This window comes from Carcharodon carcharias, chromosome 14 (assembly GCF_017639515.1).
Source record: "Carcharodon carcharias isolate sCarCar2 chromosome 14, sCarCar2.pri, whole genome shotgun sequence".
In the NCBI taxonomy this organism is placed as follows: domain Eukaryota; kingdom Metazoa; phylum Chordata; class Chondrichthyes; order Lamniformes; family Lamnidae; genus Carcharodon; species Carcharodon carcharias.
Window position 1 is genome coordinate 111,319,631 of NC_054480.1, and position 16,104 is coordinate 111,335,734.

The 16,104-nt window shown below is 42.7% G+C and overlaps 1 protein-coding gene across 4 annotated transcripts in view; it reads right to left on the reverse strand.

Annotated features, from left to right (window-relative positions):
* sema6bb (sema domain, transmembrane domain (TM), and cytoplasmic domain, (semaphorin) 6Bb) overlaps nt 1-16,104 on the reverse strand; it is a 590,981-nt gene that overhangs the window by 38,489 nt on the left and 536,388 nt on the right. For all 4 annotated transcript variants that reach the window (XM_041204971.1, XM_041204968.1, XM_041204969.1 and 1 more), the window contains one exon: nt 11,536-11,685. In XM_041204971.1, coding sequence (XP_041060905.1) covers nt 11,536-11,685 — 150 coding nt within the window. The remainder of the gene's footprint in view (nt 1-11,535; nt 11,686-16,104) is intronic.

The window sequence follows — 16,104 nt, forward strand, 5'->3', positions numbered from 1 at the left end:
TACTGAAGCATATACTCTAGGTAGGAATACTTCTTCCTTTTGGGATGAAGGCAACTCCAGCTGGGCTTTCCATGGTTTCAGAAATCAGTGGGGTCAATCTGGGGCGATGTCTGGCTTTGCTGAAGTTGCCTCTCACCGCTCCCTCTTGCCCTGTTAGCTAATGTACTGAAATGAATGGGGATACATCCTCCATCACGGTAAAAGTAAGTATGGGGGCAAAATTCAACTGCAGTTTAACTTATATTGAAATCGAAGGAAAGAAGAATCATGCAGCATGTGTAATGGGTGGCTGATATATTACAACAACAGCTTGAATTCATATAGCACCTTTAACATTGTAAAATGCCCCAGGTGCTATATAAAGCAAAATTTGACATCGAGCCACACAAGGGGATTTTAGGGTTGCTGACCAAAAGCTTGTTCAAGGAGGTACTTTTTAAGGAGAGAAAGAAATCAAGAGGTGGCGAGGTTTAGGAAGGGATTTCCAGAGCTTTGGGCCTAGGCATCGGAAGACTGCACCAGTGATAGAGTGAATAAAATCTCCCCAATTAACATCCTCGGAATGGGAACATTGAGTCCCATTGCAAAAGAAAGGATAGATTCTGACCACATGGTTTTACATTTAAACAAAATCCAATGCCAATAGACAGGACCCATTAAAATAAAAATACTGCCGATGCTGGAAATCTGAAACAAAAACAAAAATTGTTGGAAAAACTCTGCAGTTCTGACAGCATCTGTGGAGAGAAGGACAAAGTTAACATTTCAAGTCCAGATGACTCTTCTTCAGAATTAAGGAGAAGGAGAAATGTGGTGAAATATACACTGTTTAAGGGAGCTGGGACAGATGAAGCTGGATAGAAGGCCAATGATAGGAGGCAAAGGAGAGATTGCACTCATTAAAATGTGGGTCTCTGTCACTTTCAGATGCCCAAAGATTCCAACTCTACATTATGCAGTGCTGTGAAGCTTGGAACTGCTGTGAATCTGCAACCAGCAAGACTCAAAGGTAAATACTGTGTGTCTTAAAACCCAGGTGTGTAAATACTGCAGCTAATGCTTACAATTTTTTTTTTTACATTTGCTGCTTTCTTGGGGAAAGGAAAGAGTCTACTGGAGTTACCAATGTAAGACCCATCACTGATGGCTAAGGTGTACTCTTGACAGATTACTTTTTATATTAGGAGGGAAAAGGCAAGAGCAGATATGGGGAGTGATGGTACAAAAGATGGTCATTATTGGGTCTTAAGCTGAAATGCTGATTAGGTCCACAGTCATTGCAAGGTGCCATATTGGTAAAGGAGTTGAAGCTTGCTGCTTGGAAAGGTGCCTTTGTGTAGTGTGGCTTGCCATAATCATATGACCTCCGATGTTATCCTTTGTGTACAAAGGCTTGAAAGCAGAAGCCATTTTATCCATCACTTGGAACATGGTGCCAGGAATGTTTAGCTAAAATTGAGTGGATTTTAATAGCTAGAAGAGAGCCAACTGCTGTAGGAAACAGCAGTGAATAATTGAAACTTCAGTCTGTAGCTTTGTACAGGACATTGACTGCTGGGTGAGTCAGTATGGCTTTGAATATTCCAATATGGAATATATCTATGGAGATGAAGGCAGATTTGAAAATAAATTGGTAGTTCTTCCAGTCATAATGGCAGAACTATGAAATTTCCACCGAGTTAAACAAGAAACCTGCACAAATAAGAGTAACAATTCTGTTATCAGTGCTGGGGAATGAGTTCTACAAGCTTTATGGCACCCTCGACCTCACCAAGGAGCAGAAAAGCCAGTCTTGTGAAATTTTGGAGCCTTGAAGACCAATTTGAACCCTCTACTTATGTTATTCATGAAGGCTACATGTTCAACACTAAGGGCTCAGGAAGACGGGGAGAATATTGATCAGACGTGACTCCATTGAGAGGTCTAGTTGAATCTTGTTATTTTGAACAATTGAAGGATGATCTGTTCAGAGGTAGGATTGTCTTAGAAACATTGTCTTAGGGGGAGATGGTGGCATAGTGGCAATGTCACTGGACTAGTAATCTAGTAATCCAGAGGCCCAGGCTAATATCTGGGGTCATAGGTTCAAATCCCACCATGGCAGCTGGTGGAATTTTAATTTAATTTTAAAAAAATTCAGAAAGCTAATCTCAGTAATGGTGACCAAGAAACTATCATTGATTGTCATAAAGACCCACCTGGTTCACTAATGTCTTTTAGGAAAGGAAATCTGCCAGCCTTACCCGATCTGGCCTATATGTGACTCCAGACCCGCAGCAGTGTGGTTGACTCTTAACTATTCTCTGAAATATTCAGTTCAAGGGCAATTGTAATGAGGTAGGATTAATTCGGGATCTTGTAGTTAAGGATGCTCTAGAGGGTAGCGATCACTACATGGTAGAATTTAAAATTCAGTTTGAGGGCGAGCAACTCAGGTCTCAAACCAGTGTCCTCAACTTAAATGAGGGCAATTACAGAGGTATGAAGAAAGAGTTGTCTAAAGCAGGCTGGGAAAATAGACTAAGGGGAAGGTCAGTGGATGAGCGGTGGTTGACATTTAAGCAGATATTTCATAACACTCAGCAAAAGTTTATCCCAGTCAAAAAGAAGGACTCGATGAGAAGGGTGAACCATGTTAACAATGGTGGTCAAGGAGAGTATCCAATCAAAAACTAAGGCATACAAAGTGGCAAAAACTGGTGGCAGGCCAGAGGATTGGGATTTTTTTTTAGCAATCAGCAGCGGATGACTAAAAAGCTAATATAGAGGGGGAAAATTGATTCATTATGAAAGTAAATTGTCAAAAAATATAAAAACAAACAGCAAAAGTTTCTATGGGTATGTAAAAAGAGAGTACCTATAGTAAGCCTGGGACCTTTCGAGGATGTGACTGGAGAATTGAAAACAGGGAACAGGGGAATGGCAGATAATTTAAACCAATTTGTTGTATCGGTCTTCATGGTGGAGGACACTATAAACATTCCAAGATATCAGATAAGCAAGGAGCTAATAGGAGGAAAGATCTTGTAACAGTCTCTATCATGAGGGACAAAGTATTTAAGAAACTAATGAGACAAAAGGCAGACAAGTTGCCAGGACCTGATGGCCTGCATCCAAGGGTTTTAAAGGAAGTGGCTGCAGAGATAGTGGAGGCATTGGTCAAAATATTCCAGAGTTCACTGGATTCTGGGAGGGTCCCAGCAGATTGGAAAACTCTTAATGTGACGTTCAAGAAGAGAGGGAGACAAAAAGCAGAAAACTATAGGCCAGTCAGCCTAACATCTGTCATTGGGAAAATGCCGGAGTTCATTATTAAGGAAGAAATAGCAGGACATTTAGAAAAGAGTAAAGCAATCAAACAGAGTCAACATGGTTATGTGAAAGGGGGAAATCATGTTTGACAAATTTTCTAGCGTTCTTTGAGGATATAACAAACAGAGTTGATAAAGGAAATCCGGTAGATGTAGTGTATTTGGATTTCCAGAAGGCATTCAAAAAGGTGCCACATAAAAAGTTATCGCACAAGATAAGAGCTCACGGTGTTGGGGGTAATTTATTAGCATGGATTGATGATTGGTTAACACACAGAAGATGAGAATCGGGTTGGAAAGAGCGGTGGAGTGCCACAAGGACCAGTCCTCAGGCCTCAATTATTTACTGTCTACATTAATGACTCAGAGGAGGGGGCAGAGTTTAATGTATCCAAACTTAATGACAAAACAAAAATAGGTGGGAGGGCATGTTGTGATGAGGACATAAGAATCTGCAAGGGGATATAGACAGCTTGAGTGAATGGGCAAAAACTTAGCAGATGGAGTTTAATGTAGGAAAGCATGAGGTCAGGCACTTTGGATGGAAAAATCAAAAGACAGACTATTATTTAAATGGAGAGAGACTTCTAAAAGAGTACAGCACAGAGGAATCTGGGTGTTCTTGTGCTTGAAACACAGAAAGTTAGCATGCAGGTGCAGCAAGTAATTAAGATGGCAAATGGAATTTTGGCCTGTATTGCTAGGGGTTTGGAGTTTAAAAATAGGGAAGTCTTATTAAAACAGTACAGGGCGGTGGTGAGGCCGCACTTAGAGTACTGTGTACAGTTTTGGTCCCCGTATTTAAGAAAGGATATACTGGCATTGGAGGCAGTTCGAAAGAGATTCACTAGGCTGATTCCTGGGATGAAGGGGTTGACTTATCAAGAAAGGCCAAACAGGTTAGGCCTTTATTCATTAGAGTTTAGAAGAATGAGGGGTGATCTTTTTGAAAAGTGTACGATTCTGAGGGAGCTTGACAGGGTAGATGTTGAGAAGATGTTTCCACTAGTGGGGGAATCTTGAACTAGGGGACATAGTTACAGAATAAGGGGACACTTATTTAAAACTGAGATACAAAGGAATTTCTTCTCTCAGAGGGTAGTGAAGGTCTGGAATTCTCTACCCCTGAGAGTTGTGGGGGCTAGATCACAAAGTATTTAAAGAGGAGGTAGATAGATTTTTGAAATATAAGGGGGTTGAGGGCTATGAGGAGCTGACACGAACGAGGAGTTGAGGCCTGGGGCAGATCAGCCATGACCTTATTGACTGGTGGGGCAGGCTTGAGGAGCTGAATGGCCTACTCCTGCTCCTATTTCTTATGTTCTAATTAGAAATGGGCAACAAATGCTGGCTTTGCCAGCGACATCTATTGCATGAAAGAATAAAGAAAGAAAAAATCCTGCTATGGGAACATGAATGTTGAGAGAAGAGAAACTTACTCTCAGGAAAGATTTTGACATGTGCAAAAGCCTTGAAGTGGTTAATCATCAGCTGAAGAGTATTGATTGGAGAACTGATAAGGCTTTGCACTGCATTGAGAGGTAGCCCAGGCCTTCCAAGCACAAGACAATGGAGAAAAGAAGAACTATTTACAAAAGGGCCAGCAGAAAGATCAAGGCCAGAGTACTGGATATAAATATATTGGAAGAAAAGGAAGCATGTCCAGCATGGGGAAAGCAGTGCTCTCACGACAAGAAGCTGAATCACTTTGCATGTAAGTGTGTTTCTGGAAAGAAGAAAAGCAAGCCTATAAAGACGGCTGCTGGAGAGATATCGGACGATGATTCTGACGAGTCACTCCACACTGTCAAGTCTCAAGGTAAAAAATGATTTGTGACTATTTGAATGATGAGTACAGAAGGAGAGCATCAAGTTAATATGGAGTGTCAGATAGACACCAGTGCTACATGCAACATCATGAACTTCGCAGACTGTTCTTGTTGTTCAGTTGTGTAAAGCTGCACAAGGTGGTGACTTGAAAATGAAGCCATTGAAGGTAAAGTTGAGGCTAAATGATGGAACGATGCTCAACCCAAGAGGACAAACTGAGCTGAGAACCCAATGCAATGGGAAGAAAGAACATCTGCAGTTTCAAATAGAAGACACTAAGCAAATCCTCTTGTCTCAGCTGAAACAAGTCAAAAGTTTGGACTGGTAACCCTCCATGTACCAGTAGGGGCTTGCAGTGTTTTGCATGGCACACAGCCACTGGCTGCTGAACAATTCCTAAAAAATTACAAAGATGCTTTCACAGGTTTTGGGTGTCTCACTGGTGAATATCATCTTGAAGTAAATGAGAGTGTGAGACGAACTCAGCATTCTCAAAGGAGAGTTCCAGCTGCCCTCAAATCCAGCTGAAAGTCAAGATAGAGTAACTGTGAGTAACCAAGAAAGTGACAACTCCTACAAACTGGATCAGCAGTGAAAAAAACCAGGAAAACTGTGTGCATAGATCCAAAGGACCTCAGTAAAGCTTTGAAGAGATCTCACTACCCCAATCCAACCATTGAAGAAATGTTGTTGCAACTTACCAAGGCAAAGGTCTTTACCACCATAGATGTGAAGGATGGCTACTGGCTTGTGAAGTTGGATTAAGGCAGAAGTTTTCTGACTATGTTCTGACGCCATTTGGGAGGTATGGATGGTTGCGCATGCTGTTTGGCATTTCAACTGCCCCAGAAGAGCATCAACACAGACAGCATGAGATAGTCAATGATCTTCCAGGTGTGGATCCAATCAAAGATGATCTGCTAGTCCATGGATGTGGAGACATAATGGAAGAAACCATCACAGACCATGATCAGGATCTAGTGATACTGCAATACAGAGCTCATCAGGTGAACCTGAAGCTTATTAAGAATAAACTACAGCTGAAGATGACTGAAGTCAAGTACATAAGTCCTGTACTGATGGCAAAGGACTTCACCCTGATCCTGATAAGGTGCGAGCTGTAGCAGAGATGCAGCAACCAACAGATGTGAAGATGGTGCAACAATTTGTTGGATTTGTGAACTACCAACAAAGTTCTTGTCCAATTTGTCATCAGTGTGTGAACCTCTACGCATGCTGACTGCAAAGGCTGTTCAATGGTATTGGGCACAGGACAAGAAGCAGCTTTCACTCGCATCAAACAACTAGTGATGACAATGCTAGTGCTGAGGTACTATGATGTTAATGATAAGGTCACCTTGCAGACTGATGCCAGTGAAACAGGACTTGCAGCAACCGTCATGCAGCAAGGATAACCATCTGCAATTGCATCCGGAGTATTAACAAAAAGTAAACGACTATGCGCAGATTGAGAAAGAGTGTCTGACTATTGTCTTTGCTTGTGAGCATTTTAATCAGTACCTGTTTGGGAGAGACAAAGTGACGACAAAGTCTGACCACAAGCCACTTCAAAGCATCTTTCTAAAACCACTTCTATCTGCTCCAAAGTGTCTGCAAAGAATGTTACTTTGTTTGGAGAGACATCGGGAAGTGAAGTACAAGCAAGGGAGGCAGATGTAAATCACCAACATGCTGTTGAGAGCCGCTTTCCCTTTGAAGGAAGTTGATGCTGATACAGAGTGTGAAATCTTCCAGATTCAACAAGAAGCAACAGCATGACATGCTCTGGAAGTCATCAACCCAGCAGAGAGATTGAATCTGACAGAAAGCATCTTGCTCAGCTCAAGCAAACTACACGAGATGCACCTTTCCATGTGTTGCAGGAAGTAGTGATGAAAGGACTTCAATGACAACCTGTTGCTGAAAGAGACTATTGGACATACAGGGATGAAGTGATTGCCCATGATGGCATCTTCTATAAGGAACTAGAGTCATCATCCCTAGGGCGATTAGGAAAGAGATGCTGAAGGGCACCCATGCAAGCCATCAAGGAATTGAATCTAGTCTGAGGAAGGCAAGAGAAGTGCTCTACTGGCCAAACATGAGCAATAAGATTAAGGACCACATCAGCCAGTGCAGTGATTGCAATAAACATCAATCTAAGCAAGCTAAAGAGCCACTCATGAATCTTGACATCCCAGAAAGACCTTGGATAAAGATTGGAGTTGACCTCTTCACTGTCTTTGGAACTGACTATCTCATAACCATCGACTAGTGGGAGTTAGACAAGTTGAAGTAAATGCTTGAAAGCTCACTTCAATCATTATGGCATTCCTGATATTGTGGTGAGTGATAAAGACTCTCAGTTCATGAGTGAAGAATCCAGGCGCTTCATAAATGACTGGGAAATTCAACACCACATCATCTCCACCCTATCCCCAGTCAAATGGAAAGGCTGAGGCAGCAGTGAGTATTGCCAAAGGGTATCATCAAAAACTCAAGTAGACAAGCACAGATGTGTACAAGGCAATCTTAGAGTGGAGAAACACACCTACTGAAGACATGGAATGTGGTCCAGTTCAGTGACTAAGGTCACACTGCAACCAAACTACTTTTCCGAAAGCTTTAAAAAAAACTACAGAAGTTAGGAGTGGTAACAGGAGTGAGTGAAACAACAGAGAATCAAATTTCAATTTGATAAAGCTGCCAATCATTGCCAGAGCTGAGAATTGGAGAGCCGATCAATGCACAAACATTCAATGCTCTCAACAAAAGGCAGCCCACTTGGCAACTTGGGACCTGGGGAGAGAAGTTGTCATCTTGATTGTAAATGGTGAAAGTGAACGCCCAGATATATTGTTATAACTGCAGACACACGCGTACACCATAACTGGTGAAGCTGCTCCTTCAGAGGTGACAGCTGATGAGGAATTTGCCATTTCACCAACTGCACAGGGAACAAAATGACCAACCATTTCCCAACAAAGGCAACGGATCAGCAGCAACAATTACCACAGCAGCAACACTCACCATGGCAGTGACATTCCATGGAAAGCCAACATCACCCCAGGACGAGTGGACACTAGACAAACATCCAATAACAACCTGCATGTGTATTATTAGAAGACCTGAATGCTTTAAAAACTGTGTGTGCAATATGTGTGTAAGGACAGACGAAAGTGGTACAGACTAGAATGAACAAAACGTTTTCTGCACATGCATGATGATTTTCATTGTAGACCATGTACGTGCCTGAGTTGCAATTGTAAATGATAGTGTATGCAGATTGTTTGTTTTTTTTCTTTTTATGTAAAGGGAGATATTTGGAAAAGTGCCTTTTGTGCCCTTTGGCTTGTCATAGGCTTGCCATGGACATGAGACCTCTGAAGTCATCCTTTATGTATAAAGGCTTGAGAGGAGAAGCCATTTCATCCACCACTAGAAACAGCTTCTCGGAGGATTGTTAAGCAGCTGGATGCCACTTATATTGTCTACTAGCGCTCATAAAACAGACTGCACGGCACTTTGATGCCTAGCACTTGACCAAACACCTTCTCCTAACAGAAAACAGCTGATTGGCAGCAAACTATACTTCGTAGAGGATGTTGATTGTTACTTAAAGGCATATCAGCTTTAAATGTTCACTTGCTTCTGGAGGTTTGAAAACTATCTTTGAAACTTATTAGGAGACTCTCTGGAACACTTTAAGATATTCCCAACACACTATCAATGTACACTCTGGAATTTCTCTGTGGATTTTGCCTAAAATGAGTGAGCATGGTGCTGCTCCTTATTGACACTTTACAGGAGTCACCAGGACAAAGGGAGTAATCGGTCATTGGCATCTTGCTGAAGGAATGGCAGGAGCAGTGAGGCCAAGCAGAGCAGCACCAGCTGCTGGATGAGAGTGTGCCAGGAGCATGAGATGGACTCCTTCTTCTCTGCAGTGGTAGGACATCCCTCCTTTGCCAGGACCTCCTGCGCTCCCTCTCACTTGGTCCTTGAGCCACCCTGAAACATGCCTGTATGTGGCAGCAAGCCCACTCCAGGGCTGAATTTTCCCACCTTAGTTTTTTTTTTAATCCAGTCATTAGGATCATTTTTGGGTCACAAACCCGATGGCTGGAATATTGGCCCTCCCTGGAGCAAAGCACGAAGAGCCCGTCTCTGGGCTCATCAATCAGTTAGGGAGAGTGGCTGGGATGATGAGGCCATTTGTCAGAGAAAAGGTTTCTAATTAAAGGGAACACGATGTGCTTCAGAGAAACTCATCAGGACTTGGGTTTTTCAGGCTGCAGCAACAACAGGAATGTTGGGAAGACCTGGGACAGCTGCTCCCCGGATTTCCCATTTTTACCAAGGGAACCACCTGAGGAAGCTGAGGGGCTGCAGTGAGGTGAGGTATAATAAGGGCAGGAGGCAGATGGCATTTTCTTTAACCAAGCAGGCATGGTTGGAAGTGGCAGGGGAAGTGAGCTATAGCAGTGTGGCCCCTCTAACCTGGAGACAGTGGACCATAAGGATCCAGGACTTTAGGAGGGCGTAAGAAGTGGGTGGAGAAAAACCATCACATTCTAACATGCCCAACATTCTCCTACACAGCATGCTGCAGGTCAACACACCTTGCAGCTTCACTTTTTCCTCTCTCTGCAGGCACCTCGCCTCCGACTGAGCAGCCAACACTCATGCTCACCCCAGAGTCCTCTCATAGTCATGCTTCACAGACACCATACACAATGTTGTCCTTCATTACTCTGCACACAAGCCATTTGTAACAGTCCCATCTCCATGCTTTCTTTCCTTGCAGGAGAAGAGGCCATACAAGTTGCCAAGAGTCAGGGGCACTGGGTTGTGGGATGCAGAGGGGGAGGTGGTGAGCCTCCAGTGACATGCAACTTGTCAGCCATTGGCAATGTGTGCCACCTGCTCCAGTGTGAAGGCAGATTGGCACCATGAGGATGACAATGTCAGCACTGACATGACATAACAGGTTGAGTTTCCTGAGGCTCAGGTGCTCGCACATGTCGGGATAGCTGGTCTCCACATGTACACCCTCTGTTGGGAGTGTCAACTCATTCCAACTGCATCTTGGTGCCCAGTCCCTCTTCCCTGTGGAGAGGCATCTGGCTATGGAGAAGGCAACTGGTGCTACTGCTGGAGCATGTTGCAGTGGAAAGCCCCCTGCTCTCGATCCTCAGCACAGGGGGGTGGTGGAGCTGCATAAGTTGCTCCTTTGCTGGTCTGAAGGATGGCAGGAGGGAAGAGTACAGCTGAAGGTGGGTGAAGTGTCTCCCAGGCAAGCAATGATAACATTCTCTGGCAGAATCAGTGCTTTGCAGGACAGCCTCACCCTGTCCATTTCTGTAGCTGTTCAATGCAACTGATCAAAAACTTCGCAGCTTGCCAGTTTCACTGAATCAGTCCCTCCTGCTGTGCTCTCACCTTCCCCTTACTGCAAGGTTGGGTATACCAAGTGAAACCTCTGATGTTGGGAAAGAGCGATTCCACTGGGAAAATCCCAATCAATTGGCTCCTTAACAGGTTCAATTGGCTTCCCACTGCTGCTGGGCACACTCAACCTAACCCTGGGAAAAGTGTGAGGAGGTAGAATCATGTCAGGATACCTGTTCTGTGGTATTTTTTCTAATTTTTCCGCCCTTTCCCCCCCACCTCCAAACTGACCTCCACGAACCTGGGAAAATCCTCCCTCCCTCTCAAATCTTCAGATACCGCTCTGTAAAAATTGTGTCTAGTCAGCACTTCAACGTTAAACCTGCAGGGATTTGTATCTTAGCACCTCCAGACAAGTTCTAAATTATGGTAATCAATATCTAGGACTAAAGTTACATGCTAAAACAAGACTTTCAAACCTTTTGTTAGCATAGCACCCATTTCGTATCTGTTTTCAGCCTTTCACCGAAATAACTCTTGCTGCGTATTAACGTTAAAAAGGCTCAATATGAAGTTCTAAAACTTATTAGGATTACCTAGGCATGCTTCAGATGTGGTTTCATATCTGCAGCTGACAGAGACATGAAGCAATGTGAGGTGGTCTCTTGAGCAGACTGTCATGTTGCTAAGAATTCAAGAGTTCAATTGGGACCTGATAATGGGGTCATGTGGCCGTTTTGCACACCCGAAACCACTACACACTGATGTAAAATTGCAGTATTCCTGCTCCCTTACATTCATACATTTTTATTACTACAGAACAAGTCAAATATTGCAATGGACAGATGAGGGATGGGGCAGGGAGCAGGATCATGGCCTGAATTCCAATATTTTCCTTGCTGGTGATTGAAATAGATTGAAAATCTTTGATTACTAATCAGAAAGCAGAGGAATAGGGTTTCTTTTATAAAATAATTCTAGTGCCTGTGTCTTTAAGTTTCACCTGATGGTTGTCTTTATAATCCAAGGTCCATGGTTCAGCGAGGGAACCGTATCATCCATTAGCGGGTGAGTCTTTACAAAGTTCAGCATCTCATCTGGAAACCCATTGGACGAATTGTATTTTGTTCCGGGTCCCGCACAGCAGCCAGGTCTGTAAGTGTGGGAAACAAGAATTTAGAGTAAAAGGGACACTCAATGCACTTTTTCTCATAGCGTTGTAGGTAAATTCAGTCCATTGGGCAAAATAAGATGTGTTGTTGGTCCACTTACACTATGTGTTGCCCATCTGTCAGAAAAATAACATTTAACCATCTTGTGCCACAAATTTTATGCATCCAGGCAATCTCATTCTAGGGGAACTGATGAATTTGATGCCAAAAAAATGCATCACGCCCACAGGCATCTGACAATGATTACACAGTCCTAACCACTGAGAAAATACATTCACATCCATCGCTATTGTCTGCATTGGAACACGGGACATCTGGAATAAACAGTGCTCTGAACATACAAATCACGGGAAGTACATTGGAGAACATATTTCTCTGATTTGCATTTCACTTGCTTTCTTCTGTTGGCTTTGTGCATGGATGGGGGTCAGGGATTGGAAGGCACGAATGGGGGGAGTTTAAGCATGATGGCAGGGACAACTCCAAGCAATTCCTAGTTCTCGCCCACCCAACATCCATCTGTGAACCGCAGGAGGTGAGTGGGAAATCCCGACCTGGGTATCTAAAGTGCCAAACTGTTCCACTAAAAAAAATATATTATGTCACGCCCTCACTGCCAAATTTCCTTTATTTTAATTGGCAGAACTAATTTCCTCCAATTTATTTCACCTTGTTGTCGTGCCAACTTTGCTTTTGCCATCTGTCAGTGAAATCTACACATGAAAAAACATTTTATTATAATTGCACTATGGTATTTTTACTCATAATGTCATTAACTCATGGAGTACATATTACCTTTGGTGTACAAGTATAGTCAATTTTCAACCCTATTAAGGGAAATGCAGCATTACTTCCTTCTTTTGTCTCTTCTTTCAGGTACCATGTTCTCTGCCTTCTGGAGCTCTCTCCCCAACATCACCTTACCTCACCAGCAACATTTTTTCTTCAAAAGCCTGACACAAAATCTTGGACTACGCTTCTTGTCTTCCTGGCCTCAGGTGGGAAACGGGAGTCAGGTCATTTCCTGAAGTCAGGATCCCGCCTTCTGCCTGCCAGTGCCCACCTGCACCATTTTCCTGGTGGTTTGGCAGGGATGGGCTAGATTTAGGGCCACGGGCCCTGGAAACAGCCGAGGCAGGAATGGAGGTGGTTGGATGCCGAGGCAGACAGGGTAGAAGGCCACTGCTATTCACTGGAGCATCAGCCCAGTTCTGTAAATGAATGTTAGTCAGCCTAGTTCTTATCCCTCACTTCCCCTCACCTCCCCCCCACCAACTCCCCATTCCCCCTCCACACCCTTTATGCCTTCTCCATACCTTCCATGCCTCATCCATACTCCCATTCCCACTCACCCAGTATCAGCAATGGACAGAATTCATGAGTTCTATCTTAACAATGGGAAGTCTTTGAGATGCTCATAAAACTGTCAAAATAAACAAACAGTCATTTCAAAAACCTCTTGAAAAACTCTAATCCTCTTAGGAGCTCATAAAACTGATAATAAAACACATAACCACAATACTTGAAAAAAGTTATTCCTCTTAAGTGTTAATAAAGCTATCAAAATAAATAAACAGGCATTCAAAGATGAACATATGAATTAGGAGCAGGATTTGGCCACTCAGCCCTTCAAGCCTGCTTTGCCATTCAATAAGATCATGGCTGATCTGACTGCAACCTAAACTCTACATTCCTGCCTACCCCTGATAACCTTTCACCCCCTTGTTTATCAAGAGTCCATCTACATCTGCCTTGAAAACATTCAAAGACTCTGCTTCCACTGCCTTTTGAGGAAGTGAGTTCACTACCTCTTGAGAGAAAGAAATTCTTCTTATTTCTGTCTCAAATGTGTGACTCCTTACTTTTAAACACTGACCCCTAGTTCTAGATTCTCCCACAGAGGAAACACCATCTCCACATCCACCGTTCAAGACCCCTCAGGATCTTATATGTCTCAATCAAATCAGCTCGTACTCTTCTAAACTCCAGTGGATACATGCCAACCTTTGCTCATAAGATAACTCACCTATTCCTGGTATTAGTTTAGTATATCTTCTTTGAACTGCTTCTGATGCATTTACATCCTTCCTTAAATAAGGAACCAATATTGTACACAGTACTCCAGATGTGGTGTCACTAGTGTCCTGTACAACTGAAGCTTAACCTCCCTACTTTCATATTTAAATCCCCTCAAAATAAACAATAACGTTCTATTAGCTTTCCTAATTACTTGCTTCAGTTGTACAGGACACTGGTGACATCACATCTGGAGTACTGTGTACAATATTGGTTCCTTATTTAAGGAAGGATGTAAATGCATCAGAAGCAGTTCGAAGAAGATATACTAAACTAATACCAGGAATAGGTGGGTTATCTTATGAGGAAAAGTTGGCATGTATCCACTGCTTCACTTACATACTAGCCGTATGTGATTCATGCACGAGGACCCCCAGATCCCTCTGCATCTCAGAGCTCTACAATTTCTCATCAATATGCTTTTTTAAATTCTTCCTGCTGAAATGGAGAATTTCACATTTCCCACATTATACTCCATTTGACAGAACTTTGCCCACTGACTTAATCTATCTATCCCCCCTTATAGCCTCCTTATGTCCTCTTGACAACTTACATTCCCACCTAACTTTGTTTCATCAGCAAATTAAGAAACCATATCTTCGGTCCCTTCATTCAAGTCATTTATATAAATCGTAAAAAGCTGAGGCCCCAGAATTGATCCCTGTGGCACACCGTTCGGTACATCCTACCAATCAGAAAAAGTATGGCTATCCTCTGTTTCCTGTTAGCTATCCAATATTCTATCCATGCCAATATTTACCCTCTACGCCCTGAACCTTTATTTCATGCAATAACCTTTGATGTGGCACCTTATCAAATGTCTTCTGGAAATCTATGTACAGTACATTCACTGGGTCCTCTTTATCCACAGCACATGTGACTCCTTCAAAGAACTCCAATAAGTTGATTAAACATGACTGTCTTTTCACAAAACCATGATGGCTCTGCCTGAGAGCCTTGAATTTTTCTAAGTGCCCTGCCATAACATCTTTAATAATAGCTTCTAAATTTTTTTCCTTAACACTTAAGCTAACAGGCCTGTAGTTTCCTCCTTTCTGCCTCCCTCCCTCTTTGAGTAAAGGAGTTACATTTGCTATTTTCCAATCTAATAACATCTTCCCTGAATCCAGGGAATTTTAGAAAATTAAAACCAATGCATCAACTATCTCCCTAGTCATTTCTTTTAAGACCCTAGGATAAAGTCCATCAGGACCCAAGGATTTGTCAGCCTGCAGCTCCAGCAATTTGCTAGGTACCGCTTCCATGGCAATTGCAATTTTCCTGAGTTCCTCTCTCCCTTCCAATTCCTGATTTACAGCTATTTCTGGGATGTTACTTGCATCCTCTGTAACTTTAATCCTATTAACTGCTCACAAAATTGTTAATCAAAACAAAACTCTCAGCCCCTTTGACAGGTGTATCAACAACCTCTGCTGAGCTAAACCATTAGTGGTGCTTGGGGCTCAGCCTAGCATTCATAATGGGATTCTAAAACAGTGTCAATAAAGCCTCTAGAACTGAATACATTAAAGTCCTTAAAAGTTGTGTAACAGGTAGCTATTTGTTCCAGTGCTTCAAAAGACTGAACAGATGACAGGACTGTCAATCAAAGAAAAGATTAAATCATGGGGAAAAATTGGTACCACAAGATCTTAATCTCAAAAACTTTATACACTAGATAAAGCATTCTAATGCATCTGAATATTTTCACAATGTTAGTCAATTTAATAGTCACTTATTTTTGAAGAATAAAGCCATTTTATTAATCACAGTATTAAAAATATACTTAACTTATAATGCATTATTACATCATGACATGTGAAGTCAACACCTTGACAATTACTTGTCAATAGGTTCCCGACTCCAGACTAGGCTTCCTCCCATGGTTCACAATTCCTGTGAAGTGCCATGAGCCTTGTCTCTTAACAGGTCCGACTTCATTGAGTGCAGGGGGTCTAAAATGCCCACGCTGCAATGGAGTAGACAAGGGTGAGATTATTTCATGCAGGCTGGTTACTTGCACCATTATCCCAAGGCCCCTAAGTCAGGTTTAAGTTGCCAATTTCACTCAGTGAAGCCACTAGAGCATCTAAAGTATAAAAATGCTACATTAGAGCAGTGGCCCGTGCTCTTTGAGGTTCCTGCAGAGTTGCATTACTGAGGTGGAATAGGGGAAGCTAAAGTCCTTTTTTTATTCATCCATGGAATGAGGGTGTCACTGGCAAGGCCAGCATATATTGCCCAATCCTATCTGCCCTTGAGAAGGTGGTGGTGAGCTGCCTTCTTGACCTGCTGGGTCCATGTGGGCTAGGTACAATCATAGT